This window comes from Anabrus simplex, chromosome 1 (genome assembly GCF_040414725.1).
Source record: "Anabrus simplex isolate iqAnaSimp1 chromosome 1, ASM4041472v1, whole genome shotgun sequence".
Classification (NCBI taxonomy): Eukaryota; Metazoa; Arthropoda; class Insecta; order Orthoptera; family Tettigoniidae; genus Anabrus; species Anabrus simplex.
Genome location: NC_090265.1, coordinates 1,557,872,191 through 1,557,896,935, shown reverse-complemented (window position 1 = coordinate 1,557,896,935; position 24,745 = coordinate 1,557,872,191). Strand labels below are relative to the sequence as shown.

General features: G+C 37.5%; 1 protein-coding gene across 1 annotated transcript in view; it reads left to right on the top strand.

Moving 5' to 3' along the window:
- The window catches only part of LOC136862274 (nose resistant to fluoxetine protein 6), a 415,203-nt gene that overhangs the window by 374,267 nt on the left and 16,191 nt on the right, over positions 1–24,745 (top strand). The window contains exons 9-11 of the mRNA XM_067138873.2: positions 2,001–2,096; positions 11,701–11,830; positions 19,210–19,384. Coding sequence (XP_066994974.2) covers positions 2,001–2,096; positions 11,701–11,830; positions 19,210–19,384 — 401 coding nt within the window. The remainder of the gene's footprint in view (positions 1–2,000; positions 2,097–11,700; positions 11,831–19,209; positions 19,385–24,745) is intronic.

The window sequence follows — 24,745 nt, the reverse complement described above, 5'->3', positions numbered from 1 at the left end:
GGAAAATGCACAACTACATCATGCCACCTGAAAGGAAAAAAAATTGTACATTTTCCCCATTTATTGACATGCTGACGTCTTCACACTGTGTTGTCCAGTGAGCCCCTGGGTCAAGCAATGGATCATTGACCTCCATTTTGCCTTCTTCTTCTACCACTCTTCTTTGTACATAGTTTCCACCTCCACCTGTATTGTTGATTAAGTATCAAACTCTTATTTTAATAGTAATATTCATTTATATTTTTTTGAAAAGCCTATCATGGTTCAAGACAGAGCCGTAAATCAAACTCAGGCCAGCAGGGAAGTCTGTAATATTTATTTATTTACTGTGCACTACAGGATTGCTAATCCCAATTAGAGTGGTAGTTGTTTACATGTGTTTATTTTTCAATGTTTCAAATCAATCCAATAACCATAATGGCCTAAACTATTCTAATATACCGTATGTATTTACAATGAGAAGGAAACAATATTTTATATCTAATATAATGTAATCTTTACATGAAAGAGTTAAATAAAAAATAAAAATGTTATTTCATATCTTAACTATTATTTTCTTCTAGTTCTAACACTTATAATTACTGTTATGGAATAGGGCTTAATGTAGAATGTTTAAAATACATTTTTTGGTTCAGATCAACATTACAAGTTATTCATAGAGTTTTCACAGAGATGATGAATTGTTGTAAAAACAGCTCTAGAGGTACACATGTGTCTAAAGAATTATTTTTCTGAACTGCACTGTTGTAGACATTGCATATATGAGTGGTTGTTCTGACTTTCTTATTCTGAAAAGTTACATTTGTCCTCACATTAAGCGGGGCACATGAAAGCTCAAGAGGCATAAAAGGTCAGGGTTGTCAATAAAATAATAGAATTTACAGCTTTGAACAGAAACTTCATGTCATCCTTTTGTCTCCTCAGTTTCAACCTTTTTATTTCAAACTTTAGGAGAAGTTTGTTGGATGCTATATGTGGATAATTACTGTTTTTGTTTAAATGTAAGTATTTTAAATATCTCTTTTGGAATTTCTATATCTTTGTTTGCTGGATACCATACATAGCTTGCATATTCCACTTTGGGCCAGACGAGAGAGAGATATAGAGGTGTATACAGGGTTTTAGGCATTTAAAGGGTTTGACATTCCACATCACAAATCCTAATATACTGTATGGACTCAGCAACTACCTTTTATATATGTGGGATGAAGGTGAGTTCTCAGTCTAATAATATCCTGAGGTCTTTAACCACATTTACTTGTTTCAGGTCATCGTAACCTAGTTTATAATTAGAGGAAATACACGTTTTATTTTGGGTAAACAATAATAGATCATCAACCAATGAGGTAAGGGTTATTCTGCCCGAAGGCAGGTCTGAACCTCCGCAGAGGTGTTCCTGAGCCGGAGTTTACATGCGGTAGGGTGGCCAGTTCCTTTCCGCTACTCCATTCCCTTACCCCCCACCAACAGCGCGTGGCAACCCATCCAACTCCTGACCACGCCCAATGTTGCTTAACTTCGGAGATCTCACGGGATCCGGTGTTTCAACACAGCTATGGCCGTTGGCATCAACCAATGAAAATACTGTTAATGAGAGTGTCAAGCTTGTTTTGATGCACTTGGTTTCTTAAAATGTGAGATAAATGTGAGATAGTCTTAAATCTGGACTTGTATTAAGCTTGTTACAATACCTTATTTTTTAAGGTGTAGGAAGAATATACAGCTATATATGCTCTCCACAAATTTAATTTGTGGAAAGTGTTGCAGCATCCAGACACTTTTTTTTTTAAACACGTAACTAAGCTTCCAATATATAGGTACCCTAGTGGTAAGTGTACCACCAGTTGGGAAATACTATTCTAGGCCACATAGTTGCTACCTGTGGTCCACAAACAAAGAACAAGAACCCACACATGAAATATAAGACTAGTTCTTAGGAGGGCCAAAATTAAGGAAATTGTATTAATATGATACTAATCTTGTTCATGTCTTTGTTTCAGGTTCTTCAAAGCTATAGTTACTACGTGGGGCCTGTTCCTTGTGAGTTCTTGGTGCATAACAGCTTTCATCTCCTTCCATTATCAGTACCTTGCCAGGTATGTGTATGTCATTAACAACAATTAGATAAAGCTAGATAAAAAAAAAGAACTGGTGTCAAAATGAATGTTTATTCTTTACCTTAGTTAATAAATGAGAATCTGTTACCTGTCACTTCATCCAATGTGATGACTGATAAGTTCAGTCTCTCTTGCATATTAATAATACTTTATTGATTCATAAAATTACGTTGTCGTATTTATAACTAAGAAATCATACATAAGGAATAAGGGAGATATTGATATTGTAATAACAAATGAAATTATTAGTGCAATAAGGCAAATAAATGCAAAAACGAAGACTGAAATTTTACTGACATCTCTTCAGAATGGATGACAACTGCCTGACTAAAAGAATATTTAAATATATACTTGGATTGAGGAGGACAATGAAATGGGTGGAGGAGGTTAAGAAGCCAGAAGAAATTAAAATAACACCAGAATTGATCCTCAACATAAAGAAGTTCAGAACTCGAGTAGATGACCACAAATTCCATGAAGAGCAGCGGAAGAACAGGCCCAAATTTGTAATATCTGAGAAGCAGAGAAAAATAAGGAGTGAACAAATGAAGAAGTTCTGGGAAGAGAAAAGAAGAAGACTGGCCAGAAAGCATTAAGTTTCACGCAGTCCACAGTTGGCCAAATTCAGAAGCAAGAAGAAGAAGGCAAGTAAATTATACGAGTAATGAATTGGAACCAGAAGTAACTCTTTTCGCAGATGATGTTATACTGTATAGAGTAATAAATAAGTTACAACATTGTGAGCAATTGCAAAAAGAACTCGACAATGTTGTAAGATGGACAGCAGGCAATGATTTGATGATAAATGAGATTAAAAGTCAGGTTATGAGTTTCAAATCAGTCACTACTGATCTGCATTTAGGGCAGTCACCTGGTTAGCAGATTCCCTGTCTATTGTTTTCCTAGCCTTTTCTGAAATTATTGCACAGAAATTGGAAATTTATTGAACATCTCCCTCAGTAATTTATTCCAATTCTTAACTCCCCTTCCTATAAATGAATATTTGCCCCAATTTGTCCTCTTGAACTCCAACTTTATCTTCATACTAGCTGATGGACCCGTGCTTCGCTACGGAATTCTACCTTGTATACAGAATTCTAGGTTAGGTATTGTATACATTGTGAGCAAGATTGTATTAAATTGCATAGCTCCTAATGTTACCCTAGAAATGCAATGGGGAATTCACCAAACGTCTTTTCTCATGTGAAAACTGGGTATGAGTCACAGTGTCAGACACTCACACTGCACCTGCCTTTCTACATCCTCAGAAAGACTGTCTTAGTGGTTTTCCCAACTAAAATGAACATAGGTCATTACAATGACGTCAGTAGGAATGGCGCGATTTAAAGCAATGCTTTCATATGAAATAGTTGATCAAATGAAAATCCACACATTTTCTCACTTTTAACGAACGCTGCCGATCTGACAGTTCAAAGTTCCAGAGATGGAATGACCAAGCCGCAGACAGCCGTGATCCGTGAACACTCTTCGTCTTTTTTCGGTGGGGGGAGTTGAATAGTGCAGAGTCCCAGGGCAAAAACTATGTCTTTTTACTAATCTGTTTCCTAAGAGTACCCGATGAGTCGGAAAATCTCAATTCAGTACAATGGCGGCAGAAAAATCTATCTGACTGGAGGCAAATTTTTCCTGCAAGCCAGAGCAGAAACCCCCTCTTCACTGCTAATTTGGAATAAAATGAATGTAGAATTTAATAAAAGTGAAGAGGAAGAAGGTTTTCTTAAGGAACGGCTCTTTCCGGGTTGAATTTTGAGTTATTTAGTGAATTGTGGTGCTATAATTTGAAATAGGTCTAAATTGTAATTCTAGACCAGGTCATACCGCCACTACTACTACTACTGCTACTAAGTGAGCCTCTGCCTTAAGTGGGCACACTGCTCATTCAATACAGACCGTCAGAGTAGGGATCGAATAGCTGGAATACTATGATGAACCAGTATGTTACGTACCAGCAGTATCAGAAATTGTATGAACCAGAGGAACGGCATGCTAAAGAAGAAAGTTTTCTAACTCCCCAGCCATTTCCTGCCAATATTCAGGCAGGCTGTTATACTTGGTACACAGCAATAATCCCATCTCTCGGAATTGAGTGGAAGTATAAGAGAGAAAGATCATCACAATAAACGATGGTCAATGCTATGTTATTGTTGATAAATTTTATGAGCTTTCGACATTGTAGGCCTTCATATTTAGTTTTCTTCCGACTCTGAAATACTACTCTTATCACAGCCAATACGGTAAAACAGAATAAAACACAAATGATCGGAAATTGTATTCTCTATAACTTTTGTTATGTAGTAGTTTTTGATAGGACCAATAACACAGGTATTTAAAAATTAAGTTGTAGGTGTCTTTTCCTAAACTACAATTTGATTCAGGATGAATAAAATTGTTTATAGCCTAGACTGTAGTTTCTTATTCCCCGACTCTATAGGCCTATACTGATTTTCATTAAATTCTGTTAACCCATTCTCTCGTGGCTCGGCGTTGATATGGACTTAGCAACAAAAATACAAATTGATGAATATCTGTGTTATCATAGCCGGTACGGTAAAAATGTATAAGACATAAATGATCGAAAATTTAATTCTATATAACTTTACTTGTTGTTTGTTGTTTGTTGCGTATTCAGCCAAAAGGCTGGTTGGATCCTCAACAGGTTCACCATTAGCTGTTATAGATGGCCTAGGTGTCACTGAAGAGGTGTACTAGGGAAATGAGGAGTGAGGTAGTTTCCCGTTGCTTTCCTCACCGAGCCAGAAGTTGCTATTGCAAATCAGTCTGCCAAGCCCACCGAAATGCGTGCACCAACCGACCCCATGAGCGACATTTTCACACCATTCATAGCAGGGACTGGCTGCATAAGGAATGGCATTACTAGCGTCACTCATACCTCAGCCACTTTCATATTGTCAAAGCCAAGCATAAGACTGAGACAGGTCAATGAAAGTAACAATTTTATTCTAGCCCATACCAGAAGACATAGTGCACTGTAAACACTACATCTTGCCAGCAAAGGCCTGTAAATTTAGTTATGTATTATTTATTGATAGGACCACTAATAATATAAATATTTGAGAATTAAATTTTAGGCCTTCCCCTAAACTACCATTTCACTCAGAGTTTATAAAATGATTTATAGCCTAGATTGTAGTGGTTCATACCCCGACTTTAAATACCAATTTTCATTAAATTCTCTTCAGCCATTTTCTCGTGATGTGTGTACATACAGACAGACAGACAGACGGACATTACGGAAAAGTAAAAAGTGCATTTCCTGGTTACAGTGGACATGACTGATAAAGAAATACCATTCTTTTCAAATTCTGAGCAATGTACAGACAAAACTCTTATTTAATATATATATATTGTGGTGCTATAATTTGGAAAAGGCCTAAATCGTTATTCTAGACCAGGCCATACTACTACTACTTCTACTACTAAGTGAGGCTCTGCCTTAAGTCTGCACACTGCTCTTTCAAAACAGCGTGTCAGAGTAGGGATCGAATAGCTGAAATACTATGATGAACCATCCGGCTCCATGGCTATATGGTTAGCGTGCTGGCCTTTGGTCACAGGAATCCCGGGGTCGGGAATTTTAATCACAATTGGTTAATTTCTCTGGCACGGGGTCTGGGTGTATGTGTCGTCTTCATCATCATTTCATCCTCATCAAGATGCGCAGGTCGCCTACGGAAGTCAAATCAAAAGACCTGCATCTGGCGAGCCAAACTTGTCCTCGGACACTCCCGGCACTAAGAGCCATACGCCATTATTATTATGATGAACCAGTGTGTAACGTACCAGCTGTATCAGAAAATGTATGAACCAGAGGAATGGCATGCTAAAGAAGAAAGTTTTCTAACTACCCGGCTATTTTCCGCCAATATTCAGTCAGGCTATTATACTCAGTACGCAGCTGTAATCCCATCTATCGAAGTTGAGAGGCAGCATAAGAGACAAAGAACATCACAATAAACAATGGTCAATGTAATGTTATAGTTGATCAATGTTATGCAATTTCGATATTATAGGCCTTCACATTTAGTTTTCTTCCGACTCTGAAATACCACTCTTATCATAGTCGGTACGGTAAAACTGAATAAAAGATAAATGATCGGAAATTTTATTCTCTATAGCTTTTTTAGGCCTACTGGTATTTAAAAATTACATTTTATTCACCTTCCCGTAAACTACAATTTCATCCAGGATGAATAAAATTGTTTATAGCTTAAACTGTAGTTTCTTATTCCCCGACTTTATATACCGATTTTCATTAAATTCTGTCAACCCTTTTCTCGTGGCTCGACGTTGATATGGACTTGGCAACAATAAGACAAATTCATGAATATCTGTGTTATCATAGCCGGTACGGTAAAAATGTATAAGACATAAATGGTTGGAAATTTAATTCTGTATTACTTTGGTTATGTAGTATTTATCGATATGACAACTAATAATATAAATATTTGAGAATTACATTTAGGCCTTCCATTAAACTACCATTTGACTCAGCATAAATAATATTACTTATAGCTTAAATTGTAATGGCTTTCTCCGACTTTGCATACCAATAATCAATGAAATAAGACCACTAATAACGTAAATATTTAAAATTTCAGGCCTTCCCCCAAACTACCATTTCACTCGGCGTGAATAAAATTATTCATAGGCTAAATTGTAGCGATGTATTCCTTTATTTTGCATACCAATTTTTATTAAGATAGGACTACTAAAAACATAAATATTTGAAAATTAAATTTTAGGCCTTCCCTTAAACTACCATTTCTATGAGCGTGAATAAAATTATTTATGGCCTAGATTGTAGCGACTAATTCCCCGACTTTGCATACCAATTTTCATTAAATTCTCTTTGGCTGTTTTCTCGTGATGCGTAGACAGACAGACAGACAGACAGACAGACAGACAGACAGACAGACAGACAGACAGACAGACAGACAGACAGACAGACAGACAGACAGACAGACATTACAGAAAAGTAAAAATTGCATTTCCGGGTTACTGTGGACATGACCGATACAGAAATACCATTCTTTTCAAATTCTGAGCAATGTACAGACAAAACTCTTATTTGATATATATAGATTGTGATCTTTCCTACTTCTCAAGACACCACTCAAACTTATTCGTCTACTAATGTCATTCCACACGATCTCTCCACTGTCTGGCTCCATGGCTAAATGGTTAGCGTGCTGGCCTTTGGTCACAGTGGTCCCGGGTTCGATTCCCGGCAGGGTCGGGAATTTTAACCATCATTGGTTAATTTTGCTGGCACAGGGGATGGGTGTATGTGTCGTCTTCATCATCATTTCATCCTCATCACGACGCGCAGGTCACCGACCTGCACTTGGCGAGCCGAACTTGTCCTCGGACACTTCCAGCACTAAAAGCCATATGCCATTTCATTTTTTCATTTCATTTCATCTCTCCACTGACAGCTCGCAACATACCACTTATAATACCATTATAAATTTTCCAGCTAACTCATTCCTGGTTGTCAGCATTTCGCTCCAGTGTGCCAAGTTGGGCTCATCATTTGGTAAACAGCACACCTACCAAGACACATGGCCAGCGCATACCATGGAGGCCACTGCGTAGGTTAGTTGGAACCGCTGGCAGTGCCAATGCACCATGAGAGTCCTTGTCTCATTTTCAAAAATTGATGCCTGCCTGGCCATCAGATGATAAAGATGTTGATTCAAATAGGGAACCTGAAATATTTGTTCTGAATGAGTAAATTTATAATACCATTATAAATTTTCCAGCTAACTCATTCCTGGTTGCCAGCATTTTTCCCCAGTGTGCCAAGTTGGGCTGATCAGTTGGTAAACAGCACACCTAGCAAGCCTCATTCGGAACAAATATTTCAGGTTCCCTATGGGAATCAAGCCAATGGCCGCAGTCATGTTGAAACACCGGATCCCGTGAAATCTCTGAAGTTAAGCAACATGGGCGTGGTCAAGATTCGGATGAGTTGCCATGCGCTGTTGGTGGGGGCTAAGGGAATGGAGGAGCAGAAAGGAACTGGCCACCCTACCGTACATAAACTCCGGTTCAGGCACACCTCTGTGGAGTTTCCGACCTGCTTTCGGGCAGAATACAACCTTACCTTACCTTATGGGAATCAACATCTATATCATGTACCACTTAGTAGCTCGTCTCCTTTCTTTCAAGTCTTCCCAGCCTAAATTGCAACATTTTTGTAATGCTTCTCTTTTGTCGGAAATCACCCAGACTAAATCGAGCTGCTTTTCTTTGGATTTTTTCCAGTTCTTGAATCAAGTAATCCTGGTAAGGGTCCCATATACTGGAACCATACTCTAGTTGGGGTCTTACCAGAGACTTACATGCCATCTCCTTTACATCCTTACTACAACCCTTAAATACCCTCATAACCATGTGCAGAGATCTGTACCCTTCATTTACAATCCCATTTACGTGATTACCCCAATGAAGATCTTTCCTTATATTAACATCTAGGTACTTACAATGATCCCCAAAAGAATTTTTCACCCCCTCCACGTAGTAATTAAAACTGAGAGGACTTTTCCTATTTGTGAAACTCACAACCTGACTTTTAACCCCATTTATCATCATACCATTGCCTACTGTCCATCACACAACATTATCAAGGCCATTTTGCAGTTTCTCACAATCTTGTAACTTATTTAATACTCTATACAGATTAACATCATCTGCAAAAAGCCTTACTTCTGATTCCACGCCTTTACTCATATCATTTATATATATATATATATACGAGAACATAAAGGTCCAATAATACTGCCTTGAGGAATTCCCCTCTTAATTTTTACAGGGTCAGATAAAGCTTCGCCTACTTTAATAATTCTCTGAGATCTGTTTTCTAGAAATATAACCACTCATTCAGTCATTCTTTTGTCTAGTTCAAATGTACCCTGTTTTGCCAGTTGTCTCCCACGATCTACCCTATCAAATGTCTTAGATAGGTCACTAATAGGGAAACTCCTCTCAGTTTCAATTACTGCATTGTTGGAGTGAAAGTTCCTTAAGGAGATCATTGTAAGTACCTAGGTGTTAATATAAGGTAGGATCTTATTTGGGATAATCAAATAAACAGTACTGTAAACGGTACAGATCTTTGCACATGGTTATGCGGATATTTGTGGAATGAAGTAAGGATATGAAGGAGAGGGCATGTAAGTCTTTGGTAAGACCCCAACTAGAGTGTGGCTCCAGTGTATGGGAACCTCACCAGGATTACTTGATTCGAGAACTGGAAAGAATCCAAAGAAAAGCAGCTCAATTTGTTCTGAATTATTTTGGACAAAAGAGTAACCAAACTAAACCAAATCCCATGGCATAGTAGCCTCGAAGTGCAAAGGTCTACCAAGCAACCACTGTTCAGCCCAAAAGCCTGCAGATTATAGGTGTCATGTGATCAGCACTGCGAACCCTCTCAGCCGTTATTTTTGGCTTTCTAGACCGGAGCTGCCATCTCAACATCAGAAAGCTCTTCAACTGTAATCATGTAGGCTGAGTGGACCTCGAACCAGCCCTCAGATCCATGTAAAAATCCCTGACCTTGCCAAGAATCGAACCCGGGGCCTATTGGTAAGAGGCAGGCAAAATACCCCTACACTACGGGGCCAGCTCTGACAAAAGAGTAGCATTACAAAAATTTTGCAAAGTCTAGGCCGGGAAGACTTTGGAGGAAGAAGCTGCTCGACTAAGTGATATGTGTGATACAAATTCTTATAATTTTGTTAAATACCACCTATTCAATACAATAATAACGTAATAAAACTTACATATTTATTAATTTCTTAATATGGTACATGTTTCGCTCCTTTTTCGTGAGCATCATCACCCAATTATCATTTATATAAGATCGTGAATCTATTCTATTGGATTAAATTATGCTTGTAAAACTGATTGACAAATCATATAATATTTTATGAGTCATATAACAATAAAATTATGTCTTTAAGTTAAAACATATTTGTCTAAAATCTACCTAACATTTTACTGATGAAACTCATCTGGTGTACATCCTTTAAAATTATTTTAAAAACCTTTTGAGATCTAGCTAATTGTATTGATTCAATGTTGCTTGACTTGTATGATTGTCGTTGAAACTTTGTTAACTATATTAACAATTTTCTACAGTTCATAATTGCCTATGTTATGAACATTTAACTTGTTCTCGATGTTGCTGGAATTGATTACCGGTACCAGGAAATTAAGATGTTGCAATTTTTTTGTGTGAAGTGTTGTGTTATGTGACCAGAATTAAAATACAGTAATTAGTCATAAATGCAATGTGGAATTCAGAAAAAATTATAAATTCTTCCTAGAATACAAATAATGCAATATCCTTGTTTGTGGACGTGCACTGCAGCAGTAGCAGCGATTGGATGTTAGAAGTGGGGGGCGAAAAAATATGCAGACAACAGAAAGTAGCCAGGTTGAGGATATAGTGGGCAAGGGTTATACACATCAAAACTGAACAAAAAAGCTACAAAATGGTAAGTTTTTGATGGTCTTTGAGCAAATTTTGACAGAAAGGTAAAGGTTGTCAGTTTACTAACTTAAGTGCGGCAATAAATTTTTTTGAGATTTTGATTCAATACTATACTTTCACCAAAGACACGTCTGACTCATTGGCTGAATGGTCAACGTACTGGCCTTCGGTCCAGTAGGTCCCAGGTTTGATTCCCGGCCGGGTCAGGGATTTTAACCTTCATTGGTTAATTCCAATGGGCCGCGGGCTGGTTGTTTATGCTGTCCCCAACATCCCTGCAGCTCTCACACCACACATAACACTATCCTCCACCACAATAACACGCAGTTACCTACACATGGCAGATGCCGCCCACCCTCATTGGAGGGTCTGCCTTACAAGGGCTGCACTCGGCTAGTAATAGCCACACGAAATTATTATTATACCAAAGACACAATATTACACACATATTACAATTGTGATTATAAAATAAATAAAAAATCATTTAGTATTTGATTACACTCTAAGAAACGAACAGCCATTATTAAAGAGACTGCCAGACTGACGAATGTATGTGGCAACCAGGTGAATCATACCTCAGTGTCCACGAATTTGGCAAAAAAATATACCCCTGTTACCCTTCCTCATAGCATTTGCGAAGTCTCCACTACTTGCTGTGGCACTATACAAATTGGTTAGCCGTGACAAATGACATTTTGTGCGTATTTTCGATAATAATTTTGTTAATAATTAAAAATTTGCACAAACTGTTTTTTAATAATTCCTATAATTCCCAGTTTCAGCCAGATAAAATGGGATAAAAATGTAATTGTTTCTCTACATAGTGGGGGGCAACTGCCCCCCCCTTAGTCGCCGCTACTGCACTGCAGTCTATTTAAAAACAGAGATGCTCAAATAGATGGTTATTATGAGATCTCAAATCTTGCACAGGTTGGAAATCACTAAGATGAAGAATACGTATTTGTCAAACTGGATTACATTATTTTTTGTGTGCTTCCATTTCTTGCTTATTTTGAACTGTTCTTATCTTTGTTGTTGAAGGATCGAGGAACCTTTTGCTCTGTTTGATGAGCTTTATGATAAGCCATGGACTCGTGTTGGGCCCTACTTGGTGGGTATGGCCACAGGATGGCTCCTGCATCACACCAACAGTCGTATCAATATGTCACCGGTTGGTATTCCATACTTACATAATATTTTGTCTTTAAGCTAATTTTATTCTCATGTAACATTTACCTGGTAGCACAAAACCATAAACAAATGACTCACCAAAACTACACCTATAAACTAGGAACGGACAATTTTAAGTCCGAAATAAAAATAATATTACACATTCAGATATTCTCTTACAGAATAGTATGCCTTTTTATACAAAATTGTTTTTTTTTTACTGTACATCTAGGCATTACATTAGAGACTCGTACATTCTTATGGGTAACCTTGAGTCCTCCATTCATTTCCCTGTTCTCTTGTTACAGTTCCCTGTTCAATACTTTCATCACCTTCACATTTCTCACTCTGCCTCTTCTGATAATTTATATTCAAAATGTTTATTTCACTTGCTGGAAGTTTACTAACATCATCTCCTTTCATTACCCTAGTCTCTGATGCATACGTTAATATTGGAAGATAACAGTTATAATTGCCCTGAAAATGGTTTTCCGTGGTTTCCCATTTTCACACCAGGCAAATGCTGGGGCTGTACCTTAATTAAGGCCATGGCCACTTCCTTCCCACTCCTAGCCCTTTCCTGTCCCATCGTCGCCGTAAGACCTATCTATGTCGGTGCGACGTAAAACAACTAGCAAAAAAAAAAAAAAAAAAGTTATAATATGTTTGCTTTCTCAGAATACGTACCTTGCTCCTGATCATCAGGCTTTCAACATTTTGAAGAAATCCATGTGCCTGTCTTCCTCATTCACAGATATCCAAATCAAATCAAATAAAAATCTCTTTATTTGCAAATGAGGTGTCTATCTCAGTGGCAAATGGTACACTAAAATACATTATTGTCAAGCACTAAATATTAAATTAACAAGAGAAGAACATTTTCCTATAATACAATATTATACAATTTACGCTAACAATTTTTTTTCTATTAAACACACAGCTCATCCTTAATAAATTTATATTGTTTACAAAATACATGATATACAGTATGTGGAATTACTTCAAATGATACTATACAACTGGTAGAAGATTAAAATTTACATTGCATTTATTTACTTATTTATTTTTTACCATTCTGGAAACTAAGTAGCATAACAACCTGCTGCGTCTTAACCAGAGCTCGCTCCCCCTCTCTCCCTCTTCCTCACTTGCTCCATAGCCAAACTTAGCCGAGTAGCCCAGAGACGAAGCATTGGTCCGAGCCAAGCCGAGTGGAACCGATGCACTGTGCACAGGAACTCTGCACCGCTGTTTGCACACATGAGATTCTGGGCGTTGGAGAGGCCCTGATCTAACCTATTAAAAGCCTCAGATAGGCCCATAGCAATGCAGTCCATTTGACCTTCTGAACCTAAAATATCTTGTTGGAATCTTACTAGTTGAGCCTCAGTGTAATACCCTTTCCTAAAACCGAACTGCCTTCTGTCAAACCAAGTTAGTAATTTTGCAAACATGTCTAACATAATCAGAAAGAATTATTTCCCACAGCTTACATGCAACACATGTCAAGCTGACTGGCCTGTAATTATCCATTATATGTTTATCACCCTTTTGTTTGTACACAGGGGCTACTATAGCAACTCTCCATATCACAGGCAAATTCCAGTACTTTTCTAGTATTAGTCAATTTGCCTATCTGGTTATTATCCTTATTTCCAACTATTTTTGCATATTGTTGACTAAATACTTCTGCCTTCTGTAAATAAATGCTTATACACTCCTCTTGTTTCATTTATGATTCCTGGAGCCTGTTACTGCCTTGAAGTACCTATATACAGTGTACCCTTCCATTTTTCCCTAAAACTCACAAGACTGCCTATTATAGTTGCCATCATGTTATCCTTAGCTGACTTCTTCACTAAATTTGATATCCAGGTAAGTTCCTTCAATCTCTCCTTACTTCCACAATCATTCTTAACTCTATTTCTCTATTCTAATATGCGCCTCCTTCTTAATCTCTTTATTTCTCTGTTATAATATAGCATGTCTTTACCATTCATTACCATCTTTAAATGTGCATACCAGTTTTTACACATCTCAACAATTGCTTTAAACTCATCTCATAAGCTGTTTAAATTTTTATTTACCATTTTCCATAACAAAGTTTTGTGAACACTTAAGCTGTCTACCACTTTAGTTTCTCAATAGAGCTAATCTGGTTTTATCAACACAATGTATATGGAATATTTTTCCCTCTAGTTGGTTCCATCACTTTTTGATCAGCTGTCCTTCCATCATTTGTATTACCTTCCCAGTTAACATTTGGTAAAAATTGAGATCACCTGCTACAGTCATACCCCTTTCTGTTTTTTTGTTTTCTTTTTTTTTTTTTTTTTTTTTGCCACATAGCTGGTTCTCTTGTCAAATAATTCTGCATCAGCATCACCATTATCCTTTCTAGGTCTGTACACCCCAAAAACAACAAGATGCCTATTATCTTTAGAGATCAGCCCTACACCTAGAATTTTGTATTTCTCATCCTTCGCTTTTCAATAGCTTAAAAATTCTTTTTTCACCAGTCTGAAAACTCGCCTTCCTATCGAATCTATCCTGTCTCTTATGATAAACACTCCAGTTCCGAGAGAAAATTTCCGGATCCAAAACACTAAAAATTGCTACCCCCACATACTAAAATTATATTATCATATCAGGATCAGTTGGAGGATCCCTAATCCTGCAAGTTTCAAATGAAGAAGTCTTTCTTTGACACCTTTAATGTAAACCCCTCCTTAGAATTGGCAAACAAATGGATCTTGTTAAAGTACTGGATGAGTACCAAATAAAAATTCTAGCAGTCTAAGATCAGGCTCGCTTTGGAAGAAGTGTCCACAATGTACAACTACAGAATACTGAAGGTTCTACCAGACATCAGGGAGAAAACATCAGATAACAAGAAAAAGCCCCAGCTATCTTGGGAACAGCCCTCTTCATTCACAAGTCTATGACAGATGTCATTATTGATTTCAGGTCCTCATCCCCAAGCTTTTTGATTTTAACCCTCAAATGTTTCGTGGTCCTTAATGCACATGCTCCAATCAATGAGGATAACAAAAAGAATCCAGATAAAGTCGAAGAATTTTGGTCCCTACTTGAAGGAGAACTGATGCAAGTACCTGACCATCATGTAAAAGTTTTTATGGGCGACTTCATTGCACAGATTGGGAAAGAAAAGAAATATAGGAAAATAGTTGGAGGATATCCAGGCTATAAAAGGACAAACCAGAATTGACTAAGGCTGACTGAAGTCTCTGATTTGTTCAATCTGAAGTTAATGTCCACCCGGTTCAAGAAAGAAAGCAAAAGGATAATGACATGGCGATCACTGAATGTGGCAACCTCCAGCCTCTGGGAAATAATGAATGTCAGGGTTCAAAAGTGAGCCAATGTCCACTCAGACCATCACCTGATTAGGGTGAAGATAAGGTTCATACCCAAAACCCCCAAGAGAACACCATTTAAAATCTAAGCAGATGAGCTCAAAGTCAATCAAGAAATCAGGAAAAATGCCAGAAAGAGCTTGAATCCTTGGACTCATATGATTCAGAAGAAATTAATAATAAAATCCAAGAGGCAGCCAAACATATGACATTCCTGGCAAAGAAGATAAAACATCCCTGGTGGAACAAAGAGTGCAACAAAGCACTGCAGGAAAGATCCAGAGCATGGAATGGATGGTGCTCTAACCACAAAGATTTTGAGGAATTCAAAGAACAGAGAAAACATACTGCCAAATCCTCAAGAATGCAAACCGACAGTACAAAAAGAAACAACTTGACCAAATAAAGGAGGACTTTAAGAGAAATAATGCCAGCAAATTCATCCCTAGCAACCTGGGTTTCAAGAATGGGGAATGAAAGCTCATCATGCCTAACAAGAACAATTGTGAACCCTTAGCTTATTATTTTCAGAAACTTTTGAACTGTGACCCCACTGAGGAAGGACGTATTTTTGGAACACCGATAGGAAAACTGGAGAATTCACATCCTCCTGGCAAAGAAGAAATCAGGAGTATAATTAAAGAGCTAAAACAAAAATAAAGCTCCTGAGAAAGACTCTATCAAAGCAGAATTGAAGGCAAAAATGTGGTTAAACAGTTGGAAGGACTTTATTCTCATATTTGAGCAACAGAATAGATCTCAAAAGAGTGGAAGAATGCTGGGATTCACCCTTTGCACGAAAAGGGTGATAAAATGGATGTCGATAATTACAGAGGCATCCTACTTCTTCTCATCACGTACAAGATATTATCAAAAGCACTTCAAACTAGTGTGGTGGCCCACCTCGATAAACAGTGGGAAGTTACAGGCAGGGTTCTGAAAGTGGCGTTCATGTCCAGAACAAATTTTCACTTACAAATAATTGATCAAGATTAGGACAACGAGGTATAAAAGGATGATTATCTTAGTGGATTTCAAAAAGGCCTACAATTCAGTGAATCATGAGACTCTTGTAAAAATTCTCAGGGAGTTTGGAGTCAATGATAAATCCCTAGCTTTCATTCAACAGATCTCACAGACATAAATTCACAAGTTTAGTTCTTGCGCGAGTTGACAGAAACATTTAAAATTTAAATAGCACTAAGATGGGGATGGCCTCTCCCCACTCATCTTCAATTGTGTTCTGGAGAAAGTTATCATAGAATGGAGAAAAGAGTTGGTAGCAAATGATATCCAAAATGGAGTAAGAGTAAGCTGCAGTAACACTGGTAACACATTTGAATGCCTGGTCTTTGCTGATGATGTAATAATCCTTGCAGACAAATTCCCAACAGCAGTGAAAAAATAGATATACAGTACTACAAGATGCAGCTGCTAAGACTAGCCTGAGAATTTTATTTGAAAAGATAATGAACATGGACTCGGCTAAAATGGACCCTATGCACAAGATTGAAATAGTGTACAAAAATATCTGGAGGACTGAGAAATTTAAGTACCTGGGTTAGCTCTTTACTCCCAATGGCAATGAAAAAGAATTGCTAGAATAAAGAGCAAGGAAGATGGAAATGGCCTTTAAACTGTGCCATGATACCTACAGATTGAGGTCGATCTTTTTCAAGGCAAAACTGAGACACTACTGCACAGTAGTCAGACCAGAATGCCTCTATGCTGCAGAGACACTAGCCAGAACAGACAATCCCACAATTGAGGGAAAGGAAAGGAAAGGAAGTTTCTCAGGACAATTCTAGGACCCAAGAAAGTGTCAGAGGATTTGTACTTTCTTTCCCTTTTTTTTTTTTTTTTTTTTTTTTTTTTTTTTTTCATTTTTCCTGGTGGTTTAACATTCCACTAACACATCAAAGGTTTTTGATGATGTAAGGATGGAAAAGGGCTAGGATTTGCAAGGCCATGACCTTGATTAAGGTATAGCCACAGCATTTGCCTGGTGTGAAAATGGGAAACCATGGAAAACCATCTTTAAGGCTGCTGACGATGGGAACTCTATGAGAGAATAGAGAAGAATACCACCACTAACAGGCTGACGTTTTATATACACATAAAGAGCATGAACCTGGCTCGATGAATGTATAGAATACTTGCTCTTCAGGAGAAATGGAAAACTCAACCCTGTCGGCTTACATAAGTGCACAAATATCTAAAGGAAGGAGGCATAAATACCACAGAAATTCAAGACAGAACCAGAAAGTTGCAGATTTGAGGGAGGATTCAGAGAGACATTCTCCTAATCGTGCAACATCTTGGTGGAAGAGCAACCAAAGATAAGACTGAGACTGAGGCTGATGTCCATTGGCTACAATGTAAAGAAAATGGTTTTAAATCCCTGAAAGAAAAATGGTAGATAGCTTGTGTATCCATAACTCATGATGTATCGATGTAATATTATACTATATCTGATTTGCAAAAGCAGCCTACTCACTTTGCATGGCTGTTGTATAAGCTATTGCCAGCTGGGTGACTTAACCAAGAGAGGCACTGTACATGGATTCCATTTAGCCTTTCTAATGTAATACAATAAAACATCACTAATACAAAATCGTCTCAGAAGAAAACTCGGTTAATGTGAACAAAATTTTGGTCCCAGCAGGGAATGTATTATTTCTCAAAGAAGGTCTCCTCGGTTAAGAAGAAATTCAGTTATCATGAACTATGAATTTTATTTTTTTAAGTTTCCTGTGGCATTATATCTCACCTAACATGAACCATCGACGCTATTTATTTTTAAACAGTTGTTTCTCTACTAGGAATCCAAGAAATGTGGATAGTTGAAAGTAAACCATTGCCAAACCATAGTTTATTTGGATGTTAGGTTATGAGTGCATGGATTAATATTGACATTTCTTGGTGAATTTTACCAAGTCATTAATCAGTTTGTATCCTTACCTACAAACTCATTTCAATAATGTCCACAGTATATGTCAGAAAAGAACACTATCGAAGATCAACAATTCTTATTATTTGAGGCAGTGGTAGTGACCACAAGAATGATGTAATTCCACTTAGCTGCTAGGAAATTTTAACTACCTTGGAATATTTTAGAACATTTTGCTACCGGACGAGTTGGCTGTGCGGTCAGGGGCACATGGCTGTGAGCTTGCATCCGGGAGATGGTGGGTTCAAATCCCACTATCGGCAGCCCTGAAGATGGTTTTCCGTGAATTTCCATTTTCACACCAGGCAAATGCTGGGGCTGTACCTTAACTAAGGCCATGGCCACTTCCTTCCAACTCCTAGGCCTTTGCTATCCCATCGTCACCATAAGACCTATCTCTGTCGGTGCAACGTAAAGCAACTAGCAAAAAAAAAGAACATTTTGCTGCAACATTCTTGGATTTCGGGTTAATGAGGATTTACTGTATTAGAGGATACTAGAAACACAACATGAGTCAGGAGCGCATAGGTCCTTTTACGTTACTATGTTGTATTATAGAATAAGTGGTTTTGTACCACAGAAAAATATTATTTTGTATGTAAAACTACAAGAAAATAAGGGTATATTGCATAATAAAGGAATAGAGTAATAGGGCCTATATTTTATGAATATTTGGCAACAAAATCTCACTGGCACAATGTCCACCAGTGTATGGTTTATTCATGAACAAGGAGATACTCTAAAAGAGGAAAGGAGATCAGGGATGAATACAAGTAAGGTTAACAGCCATTTTTTACATTTAATAGGTGATATCTGAGGAGGGATACTTTAAGGTTCAGTGTAACATTTATTTTCATTTAAAGTCATCGGTGACGAAAAACAATAAAATCATTGTACAAAAATAAAAATCCACTTGTTCCTTAACTGACGACACACATGGAAAGCAACCTTCAAAAGAAATCTATCAGTACAACACTTCATCTATTTAACTTTTTATGTGAAGAACCTGAATTTACAATGTTCACTTCTCATAATTCTATCCATCTGTTCCAGTTTGTGGTGTTGTTTGGGTGGGTCCTCTCTCTATTCTGCCTCGTCGGCCTGGTGTATGGACTCCTCCACCTGCAACTTGATGTTATATGGTCGGCTGTGTATGTGTCTCTAGGACACACAGCTTGGGGACTTGCATTAGCGTGGATTGTCATTGCCTGTGGCACAGGTCATGGAGGTAAGACTATTAATACCAATGTGTTGATTGTTTTTACATTTTCTCTTCCTGGGAAATCAACCAGCTCAGTGAAAGAAGATATATATATCCTCTGTCACTTCATCATGAACAATGACAGAATAAACTTATAAGAGGTAACATTATTAAGCAGGTGGAAATTGGTATTATACTCCAAGAAATCTCACAAACAATTATTAAGAGTTAAAGATGCAGGCTCCTCGTTCTTAAATTCAACGTTTCACCTCAGTGTGCCAGTAAGCTTGTCAGTAGGAATGAGACACCTTCCCAAGATGGTGACTAGTACATCAGTGTGGTACTTTTCTTGTTTTCCTTGCTATTAATTTATTCTCAATTAACAGGGTATATATGTAATGTTCTAAAAGGAGCTCTAAGGCCTTCAGATGTAGAATCTAGTATGCTTATTCAACAGAAGAATAGATTAAGAGGATGTATAATACATTTGCTGTTGGATTCTTTTTAAAGCACCTGCTATAGAAATCAACATTACATATTTGAGCTTAAATAATGAGTTGGCTTAGATTTTATGTACATTATTCAAACAACAGCATGAGATTGTGTGATGGTGTTATAGTAGTAGTAATAGTAGTAGCAGTTGTAGTAGTGCAGGATGATCAAAATTTTTTTACTCTGGCATGCAGTGTTTTTACTAAGGGTAAGCAGACACTCGTTTACTGCATGTGGGAAGATAAAATGTATAACAGTAACACAAAAAACTTAAGAAGTTCATTACTAACCAAATTATGAAAAACTGTCCACTTTCATCATAACACATTTTTGGCACCTCTTTAGAAAATCGTTCATCACTCGCTGTAGTTCATGTTGAGGAATCCTGGCAATTTCCTGATGAATGTTAAGTTTCAGTTCTTGTACGGGGTGCGGATTTGTCTTATAAATGGCACTTGTTAATTTACCCTGGAGATTGTAATCACAGGAAGATAAATCAGGAGACCAAGTAGGCCACAAATGCTTTCTAATAATTCTGTTCTGTGGAAACACTTTGTGAATTTCTCTCATGGAATTACTCACCATATGAGCAGTGACAGAGTCCTGTTGAAATGCAAAATCATGTTCCATGTCTGTTAATTCCCTGGAAAAGGAGTTAGTATGGTATTCATATAAGTAACAGAATAAACCAACGAATACTTTTGTATACACATAATTATGGAGGTGGAACCAGGCCTTATTGGAAATTAATGTTAAATGTGGGTCTAGGTATTTGTCCATTGAATACATTTTTCAGACTGAAGTCCAAGGTGTGTTACCATTTCTGTCACGGCATCAATGCCTTAAATTTGTTAATTTGATCCAAATTGGAAAGCAACTCTACCATTTTTTATGTACTTTTATCAATTATACCAAGACATCCCTAATGGATATATATATGGTTTCACTTTATTCAAATGATTAACAAATACCATAAGTTATGTACCATGATGCAACCTTTCATTTGTGTGATTCATTGCCAACAATTCCTACTACAAGCCTAAGATGGTGAAACTTTATATGGAACCTTGACGTGATTTTTAACTCTATGATGTGCAGCAAGCAAGACTGAATTTTAATTTTCATGTTGTATAACAGAACTTTTAGCATTCCTTCATTGTATATTTTCATGTCTTAACTTGCCAATTTTTAGTTTTCTTGGCTGAAGATGACCTCAATGGAGTCAAAACTAGTCCTAGAATGTCTTAGCTTTTACATTAATAATAGAGTATTGAATAGGTGGAAACTTTTTAGCTTCTTAGCTTTTTAATTGTAAGGTTTAGGAAGGAAATTTACATATTTTTCCATTATAGTTGCAAAATTTCCTTCTGTTTCTGCATCAGACAGGTTCTGCTAAATACAGGAAAGCTTACATGAAAATTAAACCATAATTCATGGGATCAAGAAATTTTTTTTATATGAACAGATTTCTGGCCCATAAAGGTTCTGCTAAAGGCAGGTTCCACTTTACTATATACCAATTGGACTGATGCAACAGTACATTTTTCTCTCGTTGTTGATAATGTCCAATCCCCCGTCACTTCATAGTTGAATTGGCTTTGATATTAATTCCACATGCAGTTTTCTTCAGTGTTGTTGCCCCTGATGAATCTATCCTGTATAAATATATTAGCTTCTTCTATGCATGTTGGTTCAGTAGGTACCTTTTTCACAATGACAACCTGTGTTATTCTGCTTCATGAAATTCCGTTCTGTTAGTTAAGAGACTCAACAAATAACATACATGTTTTAACATTCCTTAAATTAATTTAATTTGCAATATTTTGGGCCCAGGTTTGTGAGTGTCAGTAATGTGTAACAGATCTTTCGTCTTGTGCTTTGCAAAATGTCTTCATTGCATATTTTATCTGTATTACTTTGGTTTCTCTGTTACCTTTGCTCTGTGATAATATGAGCACTCACTTTTTTTCTCTATAATATAAAACTACCTACCTGATATTTATGTTATTAACAAGAGAAGGCTATTTGTTAAGAATTTGTGGATATGATTTAGGTGTTCTCTTTCCTGAAGTCCTAAATTCATAAATGTTGTTAAGAGTCTCTTCACCATAGATCTGCAAGACCATGGATCATTTATGACATATCTGCAGAGATGCTCTGTAGCCACTAGAACTCCCATCTGTTTGATAGGATATTTCATTTCCATCATATTCACTTTCTGCTGCACCGGGCGAGTTGGCCGTGCAGTTAGAGAGGCCCGCAGCTGTGAGCTTGCATCTGGGAGATAGTAGGTTCAAAAACCACTGTTGGCAGCCCTGAAGATGGCTTTCCATGGTTTCCCATTTTCACACCAGGTAAATGCTGGGGCTGTACCTTAATTCAGGCCACAGCTGTTTCCTTCCTACTTCTGGGCCATTCCTATCCCACCATCACCATAAGACCTATTTGTGTCGGTGCAACGCAAAGCAGATTGTAAAAGTGGCATTTCCATCAGTGAAATCTAATGATATCTATATGTTTTCTTGTAAGATGTTGTAATACTGTTGTTCTATTATACTTTTGAGAAAGCTTGCAATTCTTTGTCATCTTCACTTAGCTCACTGTAGTTTTAATTACTGCATTGATGGGGTGAAAGTTCCTTTTGGAGATCATTGTAAGTATCTGGGTGTTAATATAAGAAGGGTAATCACATAAATATGATTGTTAACAAAGGGTACAGATCTCTGCACATGGTTATGAGGGTATTTAGGGGTTGTAATAAGAATGTACAGGAGAGGGCATATAAGTCTCTGGTAAGACTCCAACTAGAGTATGGTTCAAGTGTATGGGACCCTCACCAGGATTACTTGATTCAAGAACTGGATAAAATCCAAAGAAAAGCAGCTTGATTTGTTCTGGGTGATTTCCGACAAAAGAGGAGCGTTACAAAAATGTTGCAAAGTTTGGGCTGGGAAGATTTGGGAGAAAGGAGATGAGCTGCTAGATTAAGAGGTATGTTCCAAGCTGTCAGTGGAGAGATGGCGTGAAATGACATCAGTAGACGAATAAGTTTGAGTGGTGTCTTTAAAAGTAAGAAAGATCACAATATGAAGATAAAGTTGGAATTCAAGAGGAAAAATTGAGGCAAATATTCGTTTATAGGAAGGGAAGTTAGGGATTGGGATAACTTACCAAGGGAAATGTTCAATAATTTTCCAGTTTCTTTGCGATCATTTGAGAAAAGGCTAGGAAAACAAGAGATAGGGAATCTGCCACCTGGGCGACTGCCCTAAATGCAGATCAGTAGTAATGGATTGATTGATTGATTGATTGTGGTCTCTGACATATTAAGAACATTCATTGGATTAATACTTCTCATTTTTCTTTCCTAATTGATCTCTGTGTCAGTTTGCAACACTGTTCTTTCACCTAGCAAAGCAAAGAAGCAAAGTCATCTCCGTACAGGCCATGAAGACCCTTGGAGGGGTGGAAGGTAAAGGCTTCCACTATCCGTAACCTCGGCACTTGATGGGGTAGAGTGGTTAGCTCTACGCCCGGCCGCCTTTGCCCCCAGGAATTACCCTGGTACTCATTTTTGGTGTAGGCTGAGTGAACCTCAGGGCCATATGCACCTCCGGAAGTGGAAATCTCATTTCTTAAATTTTACGACTTCCTGACGGGGATTCGAACCCACGTCCTTCCGGGCGAGCCGAGCACGCCTTTACCGCCTCGGCCAGGCAGCCCCTGTTCTTTCACCTGCTTTTAACATAACACTGTCACAGACTGAAGCATACGCAGGGTTATTCTATATCATTTTCAGTGACCTGCCATACTACAAGCCATGCTGCTTCAAGTTGCCCAGCTACTTTTCAGTAATTAATTATATCACTATTGTTGATTTTGCATCAAAATTTAAATTTTAATTTAGGATATGAACTGTTCACTCACTGAAGTTCATTGAAATCTACCTGGTCCAATCCAAACTGATACCTTGTAAGTGGGATAGAGTGGTCAGCTCTATGCCTAGCCGCCTTTGGCCCAGAAATTAACCCAATACTTATTTTTGGTGTAGGCTGAGTGAACATTGCTCCATTAGTGGAAATTTCATTTCTTAAATTTTTCAACATCATAATGGGGAATCAAACCCATGTCTTTCCAGGTGAACCGAACACACCTTTACCACCTCAGCTAGGCACCTTTGGTTATGCAAGTGTACATGAATCCATCATTTTTATCTGGACTTCATCTAGGACATATTCTTCATTAAATCACTCACCAGAAATATTATATGAAACACACAATATCCCTATGATAAATAATTCCATTAATTATTTGCACAATCAATCAATCAATCAATCAATCAATCAATCAATCAATCAATCAATCAATCAATCTATCAATCAATCAATCCAGCAAGTAGGCTGCGGGTGTTTATGAGCCTCCTCCAGATCATCCTCGCCATCCACACCTGATGTTCTTCATTTTGGTGCTAATTTACACCATGTTTCACAAGGTCATTCAAAATTTGTTTTTCCCAACCATCACAAGGCCTTCCTCTGGGCCTTTTACTGACAATAATCCTTTGCTCAATTTCTTAGGGTCCTATTTGGAGCCATCCTTCTTAGAAATGAAAGCTGCTGACTTTTGTCTGCTCTTACTGCTGTTTTCTTACCTTGTATCGTATTTTTGGTACGATATCCTGAGTAGCCTGTTTAAGTAGCAACTAATCCTGAGAAAGTCTATTGCTTTCAACTTGATAACTGTACATGATTCAACCTCTTTCTTCTCTTTATTATTTACATTCTGTTTAAAGTAATTTGGAAGAGAACAGCCTATGTTATTTTACTTTTATTTCAATATTTTCTATTTACAGAGAGGTATAATTTGCTTATTTAAAACTGAGTAGTTAAGTAACTT